Consider the following 20,105-nt stretch of genomic DNA (forward strand, 5'->3'; position numbering starts at 1 on the left):
AATTACTGATATTATACAAATACAGTATTGGGCATAAGGGAACCATTACCCACATTCAGTGATGCATGTGCCAGTTTAGCCAAGGTCTTGTCTTACTCTCCATTCAAGACCAGCATGGTGAGCCAGCAAGATATCAGGCTGGCTGAGCCTGGCATCTCTCCCAGCTTGGACAACAGATGACAGAGGACTACCAGGGATGAAGGGAGACAGATTGAACTGGCGATAGAGGAGGGCTAAAAATGTGTTGCGTAGAGAGAGAGGAAGAGAAAGGTAGTTACAGGGCAGTAGACAGAAAAAAAAGGGGAAGGATTAGAAAGTACAATCTTAAATCAGATATACTCTCAACTGTGATCTGAAACTACAACATTTTTAATTACTGTTTGTTGTATTATAATCTCCCCTTTTGATATAAAAGACAAGCTTCTACAAAGATAAAAAAGAAAAATGAGTTCATATTAAGACAGATCATAACAGACATATTACTTGACCAGCCAACATAGGTGAACATCAGGGAACTAATGGTGACTTTTGATGGCTTTGAGTGCATTGTATTCAATGGGCACAGTTGTTTATTGCTGAACGACATCACATTCTCCAATGCTGTGTTGTTCACGACAAAGATTGCATTAGTCTGTTATAGTAAATGAAAGGAATTATTTTTTTTAATTAGAGATGCAAGTCATACAGATAAATCTGTGTATAAAAAAACTCTCTTTGCTTGTATTTCTTATTAGTCAATTTTGGTAGAATTATGAAACCTCTGTTGCAGTGTCCAATTTGTGACCAATTAAAAGTGGTGTACTAGTTAGGTAAAGGACTAAAGGATGGTCTTCTCGTCCAATCCTGGCTGCTGCTGCCAAAAATAAGGGAATTGGAAAACCTGTTTGTGATAGAAAACTGGACTATTTCTTTGTTTTATCTTGATGACCATAATTAATCACCAGAAATAAAGTGAAGCAGATGTTGCCTGAGATATAGATTAAGATATGATTTAACCTGTGTAGGCCCAAACACCTTGTGCTTCAAAGAAACCTATCTGAAGAAACTATGCCTGTGGAAGAAGTTCCACCTTTATCATGCTAATATGTAAATCCAAATCCAACTTAACAAAATATTTGAAAAATGATGCATGTACAAGGCAGGGAATCTGGGTAATGTGGGAATAACATGAATAGTGATGAAATAACACCAGGAGGAAAGGCGTAAGATCCTAGCAGGTAACTTCTGCTTTGGAAACAAGAACTGATTATCTTTCACAAGACTACTAATGCGGAAGTGGTCATAGGTCAAAACTGATAATGTTACACTCTCTTCATTAATTCTGAAAGCCAATTCATTTGAAAATTCCCTCATTAACAATTAAGCAATTGCTGTTTGTATTGCACTCAAACTGACTGGTGTCATCATGGAGTGTGTGAAATGGTAATGTTTTGTCATTAGGGAGAGTTTTAATAAAACATGTCAATTCCACTTTCTCACTGGCTTACATTCCACACCATATTTGTTTTTACAGCTCAGTATATCTAAGGTTCTTTGCTTAGACATATCTCTGAAGCCTTGAGCCATTTCTGTCGCTGTGGACAAACCTCTACAAGGACAGCCATACACATGCTGGCCTTGTTGAAAAAAAAAATCAGAACACTTTGGCCACTGAGGTTTGAGGGTATGATATTTCAACATCAAAGCAGTAAAAGATGGACTAACATTTTATGACACAAAAGGAAGAAATGGTTTAGGAATCACCCTGGTGAAGAGAAAGGATTTGAACCAAATGGCACAGAGAGGCATTAATGCCATCACCTTCAAATTTCACCTCTCGGCTGGCTGGTAATGAGGATCCCTGCCATACACACGTGGACAAAATTGTTGTTACCCCTCAGTTAAAGAAGGAAAAACCCACAATTCAAGCACTTGAAACCTACAAAAGTAGCAATAAATAAAAATTCATTGAAAATTAAATAATCAAAATCAGCCATTACTTTTGAAATATTGATTAACATAATTATTTAAAAAAAACAAACTAATGAAATAGGGCTGGACAAAAATGATGGTACCCATAACTTAATATTTTGTTGCACAACCATTTGAGGCAATCACTGCAATTAAACGATTTCTGTATTTGTCAATGAGCGTTCTGCAGCTGTCAACAGGTATTTTGGCCCACTCCTCATGAGCAAACTGCTCCAGTTGTCTCCAGGTTTGATGGGTGTCTTCTCAATCTACAAATCTACAAAAAGTTTTTTATTTCTTTTTATTTGAAATACTCTGCCAGTATTTGTCATTAATAATATCCTGAGGCCAAAATTGTTTTCCTATATTTTGATCTAAAAAGTTGAAATATATATATATATATATATATATATATATATATATATATATATTTGAATATTATTTTAATATTATTTGAATTGTTAATGACCAATTGTCTTCTCAAGTTTAACCTAAGGTAGTATTACTTTTTTAAAGCCTGGATGTCAGGTTCACATCCACATAGCATTTTCCTTTAACAAGAGCGTGATAATGCCAATAGCTCCACAAATGAAGATTTAAACAAAGCCAGTGACAGCAAGTTTGCTGGTATGTCATTCAAGATCATTTGAAAGCTGAACTGAAATGTTACAATGCATCGGAATAAATCGATATCGATCACAAAAAGTAACTTGTTGCTTTTCTAGAAAAAATGTCCAACTTTTATGTGCGGATCTATATACAGAAAGAAAATGTTGGCCTTCAGCTGCTGCTACCATGGTTGGAGAAGCGAAAAGAGGTTCCACAACTTTCAGAGACTGACAGTAGCTCTCAGAATATGTGTTCTTCTTAATAAGTTAAGTGTCGATGTTCAGAGAAGTTTGAGATATCGGTTTGATATGTTCGGCAAGCCTATTTATGTATACTTATTTTCCTGTATCCTAATCCAATTATAACAAATCATAAACTGAATAAGTTCTCCAGTTAAAACAATCATATAAATCATATCCCTATGGGGACCTGTAAAGTTCTGCTCCTGCAAGTGATAGGAATTATGACTCCTGTGAATGTTTATGTGTTTACACTATGGCTGAAACAATTCTCCCAGAAACTCAAATAACTCAGTTACAAAAAACCCTTGATTTTAATTTGAATTCACACAAATATGATCTGCTCAGTGGTACCCTGTTTCACAATGACAACTTTTACTGTTTTTACTGTGCTGCATTTCTAGCAAGATTGATCTAACAGCTTAACAGGAAATAGCTTAAGCGTGGGACCAGTTCAAAGAAAACATGAAAATACTGTACAGTGCGTCCATTGTAAAACTGAATTAGCTTACTATAATAGCACAACATCAGTGCTACAGCATCTCAGCAGAAAGCACATAGTTCATATGTCAAGTCTACTGGTAACACAAGTTAACATTTTATGTTAACATTTTACTGTAAATCAGTAGGCTTGTTTGTTGAGAAGGACATTAGTAGAGAAGTAAGATAAGAGTTGGGCTGGATATTATAGTGACTGGTTTTGCTCTTTTGACATGCAGTTCAATACTTATATTTGTTGCTTTTCTAAAAAAAAAAAAAAAAAAACACTGAATGGTTTATGTTCAAACACATCTTTTCTCCTTTTTAATTGTTATTATTAGTCTTATTCAGCTACTTTTTAAGTTGATGGAATATTCGATAGAAAACCTTATCACTTAAATAGTTGTTTCCTGCAGCCGTAGTTTTCAAATTTGATTAATAGTCTTTGGTGTGAGAAACCACAAATTCCTCGTAAGACGATAGGTTTGTGCTGTGTTTTCAATAATTTGTGCATTCAAGATGTAGTTCAAGACAAACATATCACAACAATGTTCAACACAAATTTCAATAATTTCAATCTCAAACAATTAATTTACTTAAAGTTACTTTCTGCTTAGGTTTACTTGATAACATTGCATAAAGATTGTGGTTAAGGCTAAGATACAATCTTTTTATAATACAATTGGCACCCTTGTGGATGTCATTTTGCTGGCTGCCATGGTTACAGGTAAACACAATACATTACAAAAATACTTTGACACTTCCTGGTTGGGTTTAGCCAAAACTTTACTTGGTTAGGGCCATAAATCAGAACTACTTGTCTGGGGTTAGAAAGTGATCATGGTAAGGACTAAAATACATTTGGTCTTGTCTTCATGAATGAAAATTTACAGTTCTAATACAGTTGCTTTTATGACCACTATAGGACACATATTGTAGCATATCATACAAATGACTATCAGCTGTTACATCCTGCATGAACAAAAGTCCCATGGGGATGTATTTGGGGGGAGTATTCTCCATAAATTCTGTCTACAGGAATTACAGTGGGACACCTTTGACAAGCACTACAATATGGAGTTGGAATCACAAATGCCACTTAAAACTTCACTGTGCAAAAACAAAGCATTATTTTAACCTTGTCCAGAGGTGGGCTCAGAGGCCTCTGATATAGATCATCTCATAGTGGAAACGTATATTGTCGTCAGACCAATCGATACTCATGGACTTTTTTGGAAGTCCTTAAGCCAGGCTATGGCATGAGGTTATATCAGTGCCCTTAGCTAAGCTCATTTACATTTTTGTGATGACAACATTAATATAGAAAAATATATATGCTTCAAAATGATTGCTTTTCCACTGACTTCCATGCATTTTTCAACAAGACATATAAAACCACACTGTGCACTTATTACAAAAGCATGGCTGAGGAAGAAGAGGGCACAGGTACTGGTCTGAATGCTGAATGGACCTTTCCCCAATACAGACTGCGTATAAAATGTGACAATAACCCTGTACCGTTGCACACTTTAAGACATGTTTGCAGGTTGATTGGTCCATCTTGGCAACCTTGGTAAAAGTTGTACTGGCTCAACATTTTTTGGAATGTGTTGGTGGCCTGAATTGTTAAAATGGACATATATGAACAAATCAAATGACATTTGCAAGAAAAAACATAAACTGTATTTGTTTTACATTGATTACAAAGTAATCAATACAAAGCATTTTTCATAGCACCTCAGCTTTTTCTGATTTGAGTTGTATTAAAATGCTTTAATACCTAATACATAACGGCTTGATTGCAGTTGGAAAAGATTTACATCTTGATATACAAAAAATCATTTGATACCATTCATACAGTGACAACTTTTTTTAACTATTTATCTGAGTGGCTTTTAAGCAAACCAACGCTCAGTGTGTGTATGCATATACCCACATCCTTTTCTTTAATTCTCCCTTCTTTTCACTGAAGATAAATGTCTTGATTCATGGTGTGCACGCGCGTGTGTGCTGCAGATTTCCTTAGTACTCAGCAGGGGACTGTTCCATTAAAGTTGGCAAGAGGTTTTCACAGGGATCCTGTTCACCTTGTGCTCATTTGGCTCTTGATCTCTCAACAAACACTTGCGCCACATAAAACAAACGACTTAGGTCCCCACTTCCTACAGAGCATACGGAGATGACGAGGTGAGAGAAAATTAAAACACATCCTCTCCAGGCTGTCGTAGATAGCAGACTTCAGAGGAACACTCTTTTTAACTGCATGGTATAAAATTAGAGCAATGTTAAAAGGGAAACATTGAGTTTTGTTTAAATGAGTTTCTGCAATAGTCTAATGAGAAAAAAGTTAAGTCACATCTTTGTAATGCATAGATGTGGCTCCTTATTTTTCTAATACTGTAATGGACTACAAAGAGTTTGTTGTTTGGCATCTTGTCTATTTGTCATATTCAAATCCTTACTACTATAAGGCGTTGAAAATACAAGTCACTGATCCATTTTTTGAGTTAAGTAAATAGGGGAGATAACTGTAATGTGCCACTGTTTTATAACACAGTATCTAACCTTTGCTGTTTTTTAGGGCTGAGAGTATTTTTATTTATTTATTTATTTATTAAAAGGGAATTAAAAGGATAGTTCGGGGTTTTTCAAGTGGGCTTGTGTGATGTACCAGTAAGTATTTACTTTACCTGCGGTAGGCAGCGGCCTTCAAATTAGTTGAAATAGAACTTTTCAGTATTAAGTGGTTGAAATATAATTCACCATCATGTAAGCTTGATCATATTAACTTGCATATTTTTTCATCAACTGTCACTTCACCTTCTTGTCCTCATCCTGACAGGTCTTATACACCTTTCACCCAAGGCAGCATTGTTCAGTTGTTATGCTCTGTCATGACATGTTCCAAGATATTAGTTTCTCCTTGGGGTTGTATTTGAGCATCTGTGCAGGTGAGATTGGTCAGTTACAGACCGGATGCTATGACCACCTCATACATGATGGCGTTTGCAACAAATCACCCCTATGCATCTGCAGATGAAGTGACATTTATGTCTTTGAGGTGATGTCAGCTCACCTCTGCTAGAATAGGTTTGGACATGCTGTGTGCCTATTTGAGTGAAAAGTGACAGGTGTTTGCTTGTTGTCCCAGGATGCACCTTTCATTTTAAACTTGCTTCATACTTAACCCAGGCTTAACCTGTCATTGTGTATGCAGTAGCAGGAGTTGGATGTTTTTGAGCACATATGGTGTTGTGTGTGTGCATATTTGTGTGTGTTGACACAGCTTCCTGTCAAAGGCGATTTGAGGCCAGTTCAGTCACTGTCAGGACCGAGGCCAACTGGGTTGTGGGGCGTCTGTGTTTATCAGCTCTGTTAGATATTGTCATCCACCGAGCTCAGAGTAGAGCACAGGGGACCGATCATCACCTTCTCCAGCAGGTAAGAACATTAAAGTGACAGGAAAGGACCTCCAACCACACACAGACTTAAAGTAAGTACTTCCAAACTGTTGGCCACTTTCAGCACCAGTTAATGCCTTAGTTGCAGAAAAAAGGTGTGTGACCACAGTGTTACACATATCTCAGATGCTTTGCAATTTAACAATTGTTGAATTTTAATTGTACAATAGTATAAGAAGCTCTCAAAGGTCATTTAGCATCAGAACCCTGCTGCTCCTCTCATTGCAGTATATTGTAACATTGTAACAAAATGAGCAGTGATACTCACTTTACTTTTTTCCCTTTTTTTGCTGATGAGTGGTTGATTGCAGGAAACTAGCCAATCTCTTTGTAGCATGTTGTAGGAACAATCACTTAATTTTGAACATGAGGGAAATAAAATAAATGATCTTTTATTTTTGGAGGACCAGATGTAAGCCAAACACAGCTTTGAACATTGGAGAAGAGGAAGAGGTGGTGGACAGAGATACCAGGGAATTTACCTGAACAACAGACTTGACTAAAAATTAATCACTAAGGATCGAGCAAACTGTACTTATAGAGGAAATTTAGGTCTTTCAGTGTCTGCACCAAAATGTTGCATTTATTCTATAAGTTTGTGGTGCAGAATAAAAACTGCTTTCAGGCTATCTTTTGGGGCTCCAACATTAAAGCCAGACGCAATGAAATAGTTCATGAACATCAGGGACAATACACAGCACACACCTCTACACAACGCCGTGATGAAACAATAGAGTGTGTTCAGTCCGAGGCTTCATCAACTCTGCTGCAACAAAGAAGATTACAGTAAGTCATTCCTACCAACAGAAATAGCCTTACACAACAACTGCTAGTGGTAGTGTTAAAAGCCAATTACTAATTAAAAAATACTGCAATGTTATAATGTCCATTTAGAATAAATAGAATATTTTTTATTCATTTATTCAATTCAGCACAATGGGAGGTGGATGAAAGTCACATGCTTAGAAGGGACAAAATACAATTCTGCTTGGTGTGATTCTTCAGATATGTGCCCACATAGCACTTTTTCTGGCAGAAAAGGACTTTTGCAAGATGGAACAGATTTATGCCAGAAACAGTGCTCCTATTTACAGATAATGTCTAAGACGCAGCTTACAGGAAGCGTACAACTTTGATGGTGTGTTCAGATGATATGTTCTAAAAACTGGACTATTCTGAGTTTCTGCCCGACATATCCAAATTATAACTACATGAAAAGTAGTGATTTTATCATAGAGATTTTCAAAATAAAAGTGACTGCAAAAACACAAAAAGACACTGGCTTTAGCACTTTTTCTATGGGCATTGTGAATACTTCTGCTCCCTTCTCTATCTTTACTGTTAAAGGCAGACTATACTTCAACGGAAAAGTTGGATCTTAAAATCCCATATTTTTACCTCGAGATGAAGATTAACAAAACAATATTTTCCCACGCTTTTTCAGTAAACCTAAACCTTTGCAAACATGAAAATCACGTTTGAGTCCAATCTTGACATTTCTGTTTTTCTTTTACCCATTAAAAGTACTTTGCTGACATTTTCCATATTGTCGAGGCAATGACTGTGAAATTAACAGTTTGGGAAACCATACCTGTCCAAAAGTGATACTTTAGAGATACCCTATGCATTCAAATCCGATGCAGCAGGCTCCTGACCAAGCATCAGTTTTGTCATGTTCACTCATTAGCATTGGAGATTTTCAAGAGAGAGTGCAAACAATTCTGTCCAGACTTCTTACATTGTTATTCCTGTGTTTTTTATTGGCATAAGAATTTCTGCTGGGGGTGCACTGTCACTGGTGAAAATGCCAGTGAGGTGTTCCTGTGGAACCTCTTGGAGTAGCAGACAGGAAGCAGGGTGTGATGCAGAAATTAGGCTGCGGAAACTTCTGTAGACCACACATTGCAAAAAGCAAGTGAGGCTTAAAGTTTTGTTTGTATCACTATTGCATGTATTATGGGAATTACAGAATCCCTCCCTGCTTGTCTACAGTTAGAGTGTGCTGACAGCTGAACTAGATTGCAAGGGTTTTTGTAAAACCTCATGAACTATCTTCAGCCACAATATCAGCTCAGAGGGGTACCTTTTATCCTTTTTTTGTTCCTTTTTTTTAAATTTTAACATGAGAATGAACTTCAACTCAATAACAATGGCAAATTTTTGTACAACAAATGTTTGTACAAGTACAACATTTAGCTCAACCTAAAACACCATCAAAATCTACAGCCACATTATTTGGAAAGTAATTGGTCTAACCCTGATAACGATTAAATTCTAAAATGTTAGACCAATTAGTTTATAAATAATCAACATATGTGGATGTGGCTGAGGGAGCAGGGGATTTAGGCCGTTCCACAAGTGAGAGCTTTCTGGTAAAACAAACATCTGTTCATTGTTTTCTTATGGTGGGTTCACCCACTGGACAGAATTACCATGGAAAAGCATGGCAATCAAAAAGTATTTTCTCCTCCTTCAACAGACTGGCCTTCAAACTTAAAAAAAAAACAAAACTCAAATCTTTCTTTTTTATACAGATATGATAATCATTAAGAGCACAGTACAGATTAAATTACTCGGGTGAGTGAGTAAAAAAGACAAAAGAAAACAAAGCAGGAGGTAGAGATACTGTTAGAAATGTGGAGAGATGGAGTTGCAGTAGAGTGGAGGTCAGGATAATGACTGTGGACAGGTCCAGAGGAGCAGACCGCCAAGCCGTGAGTTCCACCACTAATAGGATTAAGAGGGATGGGATACCCCCTGGAGGACTGGACACACTTACACCAGAGAGAGAGAGAAGGAGCGACATCTCTGCCTCGCCTGGCAGGACACACCCGCAGGACCATAGTTAAGAGAATTTGTGTGTGCTCGTTGGTGTGTTGTACTTTGAAACATATAGAATGATCCCACTAAGACAACAAAATGAATAAAATCTTTCAAAATCTGGACAAAAGAAACTGCAGTACCTTTGTTGATGCCTTGACTTTTCATCATCACATCAATTTTTCTGTTCATAGCCCTCAGCTGTTCTTTGTGTACATTTTTTGGGACTACAATGATGTATACACCTGATCATGTTTTGTCCAAACTTGAGCATCACACAGAAGTACACTTAGAGGAATCTTGTTGGGGCACATGGCTAGGCTATAAGCATGTATGTATGCTTGGATACCTCTAAAAAGTGTTTGTGTTAGAATTCTTAAAGGACCCAAGATGTGTTAGAAAATCCCATGGGTTGTAAGATATTACCACACTTTAACTTCTCAGTAGTCAATATGTATTTCTTGGTTGTATACAGGTTAGAATTGTCTTAAATATGAAACGTAAGTAGTGGCACTATTTCACTGTTTCATACATATCATCTTTCCTCCCATACCTCTATTTTGGCACTGCTGCTTGTATTCCCAGTTTTATCAGCATCCCTGATGGTGTTCTCCTTTTGCTTCACTCATTCTTTCTACTTTTTAAAGCTGCTTGCCTCTAACTTTTCCATTTTGTGACTATGTGATAGCAACATAATAATGCACGCAAACTCTTACTTCTTTTTTTCTCCACTTGTTGTTCCCCTCCAGAGGGCGGGGAGGAGACAGAAGGGCCCCTGCGTGATGTCAAGTGATGGTGACACAAAGTGCTGCCTGGAAGCCTCTTCAGGCCCTGCCTGGAAGATCTCAGCGAAAGAGTCAGAGCTCCACATAGCCTTTCTTCCCTTCAGAAACACTGACTCTCTTATTACAGCTCTGTGCAGTCATTTAGGTGAAAAATACACCAAAAATCTCTTGATCAATTCCAAATAAAAAGTAGCAACTGCTTATAAAACAAATTAAGTAAACTGATGTTCTTTCAAAGTCTGGTAGAAAAGCTATAGGACATGACACTACAGTTACCTGAAGCATTTATTTCAGGTTTTTTTATTATTTGTTTGTATTTAGGTATTTCAGACATAAAATGTACACCCTTATTCCAAAACCATTGTGACACTGTAAAATGTAAATAAAACATTGCAGTAATTTGCAAAAAAAAATTGTTAGAAATCAAAATTTTACTCACAACATAGAAAACATCAAATGTTGAAAGGGAGACATTTTACGATTTCATAAAGAACATTAGATTGTTTTGAATTTGAGCAACACATCTCCAAAAGGTTAGGGCAGGGTCAACAAAAGGCTGAGAAAAAAAGAAACAGCTGGGGGAACATGCTGCAACTAAATAAGTTAATTTGCAACAGCTCAGCTACAGGATTGGGTATAAAAGGAGCACTGTCGACATGCAGAATATTTTAGAACTTAAGACAGACACAGACAGAGGTTCAGCAATCTGCATAAAACAGCATTTAAAAATTGTGCTGCAGTTTCAGACTAATGTTTCGCAACATACAGTTGCAAAGACTTTTAAATGCCATCATCTATAGTACATAGTATCATCAAAAGATTTAGAGAATCTGGAGACATATCTGTGCAAGGGAAATTAGAAAAAAAATCCTCATTGGTTACCTGTGATCTTTGAACATGAGTTCACAGTTCACTGTGTCATCCAAAAATGCAGGTTAAGGCTCTCTCATTCGAAGAAGAAGCCATATGTGAATATGATCCAGAAGTGCTGACAGAAACGCGGAGGAAAATAATAATTAAATTTTGAAATTGTTTTTGGAACTCATGTCATGTCCTCCAGCCTAAAGAAGAGAGTTCAAAAGTCTCTCTGATGGTACGAAGTTGCATTAGTACCAACTAAACTGGCAACTTACACATCTGGAAAGGCATCATCATTGCTGAAAGGTATATACATGTTTAAAGCAACACATGCCCCCATCCAGAGGACATCTTTTTCAGGAAAGATCTTGCACATTTTAGCATGACAAAGTAGAATCCATACTGCAAATATTACAACAGTATGGCGTTATAGTAGAGGACTCTTGCTCAGAACTATTGAGCAGGTTAAATCCTGTATCAGGCAAGACTATGACAACATTTCTCTCCCGAAAAGTCTCGGTTCCAAGATGTTTATGGACTTTTGCTAAATGAAAAGAGGATGCAACAGATTGATAAACATGTACCTGTCTCAAATTCTGAGATATTTTGCTGTCACCAAATTCAAGATATGTTTTCTTAAAAGAAAGATAAAAAATGTATTAATGAAAGCAATGAGGTGAAGAAACACTTGTAACTTGGTCTTGAACTGCAGTGGTGGACCATAAAGGCTTAATGTCCATGATGCAATGGATGTATTATAAATTATCATTTTTGGGGGCAGTGGTGAAATCTTGTTAAAAAAAATGAATAAACTGTCGCAACTCAAGTAAGCATGCACAATTGAACCTACATACAAACACAGTAAACACACATTGAATGGGACACTGGAAATCTGCAAATGCTGTGATACGTTGCACTGGACAAATGTTATTCCATTCTCCACGTTAAGGCATTTCTGCCAATCGAAAAGACAGCAAATTAAATAAAAATAATTGCCCTGTTTGAACCCTTGCTCCCATCCTCTCACCCATCCTGCAGCTCAGTACTTAGGGAGCATATGCTGAGTGTTCTGTCTTTCTGTCCTCAAGGCCTACAAGACTAAGGTCCTTGCCTGCCCACATCATCTGCCTGTTTTATGAACAGAGCCAAATGGACATGGCTAACGGACAGGCCCCTGAAGCTGCAAACAGGCCAGAGGGGGCTATAGGAGGGTGGTAGTGCTAGGAGGAGACAGGGGGTTCAGAGGTTCACTCAGTCCTAGGCAATTAGATAGGAAGTGTGTCCATGTGTTCGCTGAGCCTGTGTTTGTGTGTAGGAGGGGGAGGTATAGTGAGACTTTCCTAATCCATTATAACGGGCTCTTGCTCCAGGTAGTGTTATGTCAACACACTGAACGGCAAGTATGTCGAGATGTGACATATTGGGTGTGTACACAGCTCGTTTGTGCAAGCGTGCATGAGTTGTCCTCAGATGCATCTGATGTATTGTAATTGCTGCCCTTAAAGCTAACTGCTGAAAATTATCCTGAGAGGGCAAACTCAGCTAATTCAGCTCACACATTGTCGCTGCTGCTGCTAAACGTCACTTCATTCTATAGGGGAGGTTCAGACTTAAGAGGAGACTAGTAGTTCAGAGAAAGGAAAAAGATTTCCGTTTGATTTGATCAATATTATAAATGCATCATCTGAAATTATTTTTCTTGAATTTCCAATGCACAGCTTCACAGCATAAGTGGGATCAGCTGAAAATCACAACAGATAGAAAACTGAACACAAAAACTTTATGTCTTTAGAGTATCTACTGCACAGAGTAGCTTGGTTCAGAGGTTTTGCACACATAGCTTATGTTAGGTCAGCTAAGAATGAAAGACTTGTGTGAAACTATACTCTACGATGTACATGGCACTTTCATGTGCACCCAACAGTGGTTTCCGTCCTTGGCATTTACACCCTTGGGATTCCCCAGACACCCTAACATCGTGCACTGTAGATGTTCAAATGGGTAATTTCTTTACAACTTTGCATTGTAACTATTTTCTACAATCATAGTAGAGAGACACAACCTATCCTTGCTGGGAGAGACTAAGCCTTGTTGATGCTCCCTTTATACCGAATCCTGACACCTTCACCTGTCACAAGTTTATATACTGATTTTAGTCTTCTAAATTGCTGTTACTTTTACATTTTATGAATTTTTCTGGATTTCTTTCCCTCTCCTATTTTTTCCAGTATGTTTATGGCATCCAATTTTTGATTAGTCTATATTTTCTGAGTTGGTCTCTTGATGCCTTGGATTTGTGTCAAATTACCAAATTAAAGTTTATTAAAGTAATATTTTTTGGAAATGGGGTTATTAAATGGAGTATAATTTTATCAGAAAAGAAAGAAAGTGCAGTGTGTTTTAGTTTGCTTGAGCCAAGCCATATCAATTAAAATAAAATCAATCCAATGGGCAAGGGCCATGTATTATCCCTTTCAAAATCTTCAATCTAGCCATGGTTCAAGGTTAGAAAGAAAGCCCTTCAGACAATCTCACTTCTGAGGCTTTCCGTTCTGATTCTACTATTATTTTACTACTATTTACGTACTATTATCTAACTATTATCTGCTGGACACTTGAGGCATAGCCTAGATATTTACTTGAAATTGTCACATCTCATGTTTTGTTAACTCTTGTTTTCAGGTCATTTGTCATGTTTTCAGGTTTTCTGTCATGTTTTTAGATTCAGTTCTTGTCATGTTTCTCCCCTGCCATCAGCTTCACTCACGTCACCTGTTTCCTTGTCATAAGCTGCACGTACTCAGTAATCACTCCCTCCACAGCATTTAGTCTCCTGGTTTTCTCTCATTCATTGCAGAATCCTCACCAACCCTTTATGTCATGCCACTGAAAGTTAAGTCTGGTTTCCTGCCTCATAGTCCTTGCTCATAGTATTTATTCACAGTCTTGTTTTCATAGCCTTTCTTTGTTTTTCATATTTCAAAGTATTTTTGATTATAGGGCTCAGCTGCACGTTATGTTTTTGCCTTGCTCCCTGTTTTTGAAATTTTGGAAATAAATCTTTTTTGACTTTGAAAGACTGAATCTGGGTCCTACCTCCTTCACCGTTCTTGATAGAAATATAATTTGTGTCATTTCAATTCTTCTTCAGTGGGTGGACACAACTCAAGAAAATCTGACCTTTACTACAAAGGTGCTGACATAGTGTAATAGTGCAGAATCTGAAATATGTATGTATTTATCTAAATTATATCAGAACATTTTTGTTTTTGAATGTTTCTGCTCAAACTCTTCTTTTTCATATGTATATCTATATTTATATCTAAGTATGTAAATAGTCCATTTCTGTTAGTGCTGGATTCAGCATCTCTGTATTTGAAATGTAACTGGATAGCAGCAAAAAATAAAAAGGGGGATATATATATATATATATATATATATATATATCCCTTAAAGAGTAAGTTATTTTAAAAGTGTAGGGTTTTTTAAATATCTGCATAATTAAGTTTTTTTTTTTTTTTTATTCTCACCATCTTGCAAAAAAATACTTTTTCAACACATAAAAGGTTGAACCATCATCTTCTTACCATCCCAATATCAACATAAAATGACTGTGTTCTGGCTTACATAGTTTGAAATTATGCAGCAATTATTTTTGACATCTATCAAGCAAAGCTGTATGTAAATTTGTGTACTTATGTATTTATTTTTTAACTATCCAAGTTCCCAACCTTTTTAGCATTATTGCTCAAGGCAAAAGATTCAGAGGAACGTCAAATATACACCGTCAGAGCGTCTTACACATTGTTGATGAGTTTTACATTTTGCTTGAAATGCCCTTTAGTTGGCAATTGGACAATGATTAGAAACACATCATGTGTCCCGAAACATTTAAAGTGCTTGCCAACTTGTTAACTATTGATTTTAATTTGTATAAAAATGCAATTTACACAATAGTTCATTGCCGTTTTACAAATTGTACTTTGTGTCTGTGTTTCTTTTTATAGCTGTAGCTTTGTTAAGGAAGTGTAGTGATTACATGTTTATGTAATTAGGTCAGTAATTCAAAGCAATAAGCTTGTGTGTTTCCTATTAGAAATAAAGTAGCCCTTTGTGGCCAATATCTGTCACAGAGAGCAGTTCTCCTTCATTAGTTAACTCTCTAATAGATACATTTCTTATCACTGGTGCTTAATATATACACACACACACACAACTAAGATTACCTGTAGTTGTGGTAGGCACTCATTTAGAGATCACATACATCGGTGCCTTCTTACAACATATAATGTAGACAAAATTAACATGCCTGCACTGCACTCCTACAGTGGGAATAAATATACACAACATAAACATCATGCATACAGTACAATAGCACAAAATTGCAAGGATACCCACATACACAATCTGTGAAGTCTCAACACAATTTTGTGATTGGCAACATTCTACTACATAAAACTGAAGTACACACCAGGCCCCCCATCATACAAATAATCATGTGCACACATTATTTATATTTGTACATCCAACAAACCTGAATGAACACATACATTATAATAGACTGAAAATGCTTCCAAATACCTACCATAGCTAGAGTTACACATGCTCACAAGTACACCCTCCATCGACCAAACACACATATCTTTCCACTTGTAGGCCTTCAGAAGGTATTTTCTCTCTCTCTCTGGCTCATCGGGCCCTGTAGCAGAGGGCAGGCAGTAGCTAATAATAGGTATTGACTGGTTCAATGTGGGATGAGCAAGGTTCAACCATTGGATCTCCAAATGCGCCCGGGGGTCACTCGCTCAGCAAACATGTCTCACTGGACCCAGCTGAAAGAGAAGGCATTTTAAACTTTCATGACTTCTCTGAAATCGCGGCTGTTTCGCCTTTCAGGCCTTAACTCTTTGTACTCAAAGCGCTCAGCTCGATCAATATCCGAGGAGGAGAGAGAGAGAGAGAGAGGGAGAAAGAGGAGGGGATGAAATCCAGACGTCTTTATTTCAGTGGCTAAAACTGGTATGCACAACACACTCTCAGCCCGGGGTTTGTTCGGTCACTGCTGCTGTGATCTATGTGTGCACGTGTCTATGTACACATTGCCATCCTATTTGTAGAGGGCAGCCCAGATCACACACATACAAAATGCACCCATCAAATGTAATGAAACAAACTGAGTGAAGACACACAATATCACAATAAATTGTAAAAAAAAAGAGATTGTATTTATGAATACAATTCTCTCATATAATCGGCCATGAAAACACTGTCCTTGTTCTCTGCATTTTCAAGTCAAGTTAAAGTCAGAAATAGAGATTTGCACAACTATTGTTTGATTAGAATGTGTGGAGGTAATTAATCACATTTCTTGTTTGGGGTGTCATGATATATTGTTATTGATATGATATGAAAAGACTGAACTATCAATATCTTGGTGGTAAAAACACATCTGATAATATCATGATTTGATAAACAATTGTGATATTATTTCCCCCAGCCCAAAAAAAGAGACAAAAACTCAAAGGAAAAACATATTTGAGTAATAACAATATATAGACGATAATTCAATAATAAAGTTTTCTATTGGTATAGCAACAATATCAGTATGGTGAATACTTTTTGCTATGATAACTGTCTATGCACAACTGTCTATAGATTTCCTTAACTCTTAACTGAGCTCTATTCGTCGTAGAGTCAAAGTGTGGGAAATTATGATAACCACTGCAAGTTACTTTCAGACAGCTCTGAGTCGATCAAATCCAATCTGAATGTCCTTTTTTTTTTTTTTTTTTTTTTTTTTTTTTGGGATGCAAACAGTATAAATTTGCTCTCAAAAGTCCTTTGTTTGTCCCAAAATCACATAGAACCATGAATGTAGTTAAAGTGTACAGAATTTTAAGTTTCTGTGTTTCTGTAAAATTTTAAGAACGGTAAAAACTATCCAAATGCAGGACACAGACAAACAGCAGGAAAAGAAACCGAGCAAACCAGTACAGCCCTTGTGATTGGCCTGAGGTTGTAATGGACATGGACAACCTCTGTGTTAACAGCAACGAGGCTTGTTCTAATTTCCAGCACATTTAGTACAGAGAAAGGCAGCTATATTCTGAAATAGTTCCCTGTGAGGTGAGTCATGCAGGTCCAAGAACAGCTCCTTTAGATTCCAAGAGTCAGTAAACTGGAGGAACTTGTATTTGTGCATGTGAATGCATGTGTGAATATGCACATGTGTAATGCCTTCAGGTACACACAATGTGACTCCAGCTGCTGCAAAGAGGGAAGTTAATACCCAGGGCAGAGGGACACTGGGGAGGGTGTGTGTGTGTGTGTGTGTGTGTGTGTGTGTGTGTGTGTGTGTGTGTACGTGTGAAGGGCACTGCAGCTGCGGCCCATGCACATATACAGTGGAGGTGAATGGCACTCACTCAGAGAGAAAACAGCTACTAGTGCAGCCTAAAATCTAATGTGACGATATGCTGTGTCATCTTTTCATTTTAGCTCCCTTCCATTTTTCTTTGATTATGTATTTACATTGTTTGCAAATGATGATGGAAAAGTTAGTCCCTGTCTTGTCCCATATTTGTCACCTGTTTCACAGTGTAAGGTACTGGGATAAATCTTTGTACCCATTGCCATACAGTAGCACAAATGCCTCATGAGCCATGACATCTAAATAACAATAGCAATAAACCTCAAACACATTATTTGAAGTTAAATAATGTCGATATAGTTTATGATTGTGATAGATACTAAAGCAGAGCTTTAAATATATGTTTAATATTTACAGTGCATTGTATGAGTGGACACTTTAAATCTGAGATAAATATCCTGGATTCTTGGATCGTCTTGATTCCTGGAAACAAAGGCCTGCAAAGGTCATATATTAAGTATGAATGGGTCATCAGGGGTGTATTGTAATAATCCTGGTTAAATGGACTGTTATCTCCTTACTAAAAGCTCTGATCATGTGGTGTTCATCACTGAGTGGGTAAAATGTTTTAAAGTTATTTTGGAGTTGGGTTTCAGATGTTTTTAGAAGATCCCATTTGGATAGCAACCAACATTTTTTTTTTTTCAAAACAATAAAAAAACTATATAATTATATTTTATATAAGTAACATTAAAAAATTATATGAGGAGCTTGTGGGAGATCAAAAGTCAGAAAGATTCTGTTTCTACTTTGATGTTTATATTATCCAAATATATGTATTCCTGTGACAAGTTATTTAGAAGAATTTGCTCTGGGTTTCTTTACACCAAAATGTTATATTTTATCTGTAACTTAATTTGGTTTTCCAGTCTTTAACTACATATTAGTTTTTTTTTAACATTCATCACCTATAAGTCACACATTATATTCTCGATTGAAAGATCATAACAAAAGAACACCAGGAAGAAAAAAATTAAAAGGAGACAAACAGGAAACATGAGAAAATGGCAGTTTTCTCAGCTCAACAGTTTTTTTTTTTTCAGCAAAGACTTAGTATCATGTGTTGTGTGACAATGTTGGTGTAAATGTGTCAATAAGAGCACCGCAACAAAATGAGTCTTTCACTGGTGTGCGAAAAGGATCTAGTGAAATAGGCTATGCACTAAAAACTTTATAGTAAGTCACCGTTTGGTTTTTAGTATCTTGATGTTTAGGAATAAAATAGATAAATGGAGAAATTTGATGCATCTGCTCAGATGGCCATGTTCCCATTTTCCCCCCCATACTTCACTGTACTCCATAATACTATGTACCAAATGAGGAGGACGATTCAGGGAAGACCATAAAAGGGTAATAAACATGAACTGGTTCATTTCGGGTCTGTGAACTTAATTCAGATTTTTAAATGAACTATGATCATAAACTAGTTAAGTCTGTGGGAACTGAACAAAATGCAGCAAAGTGTCCTTAATGTATTTATGTACATTGAGTCACTGAAGCCCACATTGAAATTAAGAATAGGAAGATAAATCATACTTCTTTTGGGTTTTCTGGATTATTTTTCTCAATTTAAAATCACTACTCTTCTTGAGTGACGGCACCCAACTGGAAGGGAATTTGCTTTTTTTCCAATTAATAAAGTCTTTCTTTATTAAAAGAGTTTTATATAGTGTTGCTGACATTCTGTGTTAACTTTGTAAGACACTGTTTCACTGACCTCAAGTGGTTTTGCTTTTATAAAAATGAGTGGATAAACTTTAGCCAAGCTTTCAAGCTTAAGCCTAAAGCACAATTGTAACACTATCTGTGATTGCTCGTCTTGTGACAAGGAAACTTTAGGGATAAAGAGTAAAAAGATGGGACATCACTCTGCACAGAAAATAACAAATTCAGACTCTGATCATGTCAGTGATGAGTGCTCCATAAGAAACGTAAAACTAACCATCTGTATAAGCACTTAGTTGGATGACAACCTGTGCTGCACTAAAGCCTGTAAGTGGAGTGCTGTATAAACATGTGTATTAGAGTCGGTTACTATTGCTCGTTCATAATTAGACCTGTCAATTAAACATACTAATATCTTATCAGAGCACCCAGTCCTTCAATTTCTTTCACTTTCAGCCACCTGATGCCAGATTTTGGCATCTTGAAGGTCAGTTTTAGATTTCAGATATTCCAAACTTTTTCTGTTTTTCTTTTCTCTGCTCTCTCCTTGCCCCAAGCTGCAAACCCCTCCAGACGCACTCTCTTTTGCTGTCTGCTTCAGACACACACACATATGCAGTGTGGGCGCTGACAATGCCTTGAACTGTTGACAATAAGTTGATGGGCTAAAGCCTCCAGTAAACATCTCTGGTGCCACCTCTATCCAGATGGAGCTACTTAGAGAACACACACACTCTCGCTCATAAACACACAGGGATACACACTTTCCAGGCCTGAGTTTCATTAGTCAGTGTGTTTATGTCTGCAT

General features: G+C 36.9%; 1 protein-coding gene across 2 annotated transcripts in view; it reads left to right on the forward strand.

Annotated features, from left to right (window-relative positions):
* Positions 1–5,973: 5,973 nt before the first annotated feature.
* Positions 5,974–20,105, forward strand: part of LOC140313410 (uncharacterized) — a 435,793-nt gene continuing 421,661 nt past the window's right edge. The window contains exons 1-3 of one of the 2 annotated variants that reach the window (XR_011917040.1): positions 5,974–6,719; positions 8,510–8,654; positions 10,309–10,547. Coding sequence is in view for 1 of the 2 variants with exons in the window: in XM_072391504.1 (XP_072247605.1) it covers positions 8,602–8,654 (53 nt within the window). In the remaining variant the exon portion in view is untranslated. Of the gene's footprint in view, positions 6,772–8,509; positions 8,655–10,308; positions 10,548–20,105 lie in introns of those variants that run through there. The other variant, XM_072391504.1, reaches the window with a different exon arrangement.

The sequence above is a fragment of the Leuresthes tenuis genome, unplaced genomic scaffold (genome assembly GCF_036924035.1).
Source record: "Leuresthes tenuis unplaced genomic scaffold, fLeuTen1.0.hap1 SCAF_8, whole genome shotgun sequence".
NCBI classification, from domain to species: domain Eukaryota; kingdom Metazoa; phylum Chordata; class Actinopteri; order Atheriniformes; family Atherinopsidae; genus Leuresthes; species Leuresthes tenuis.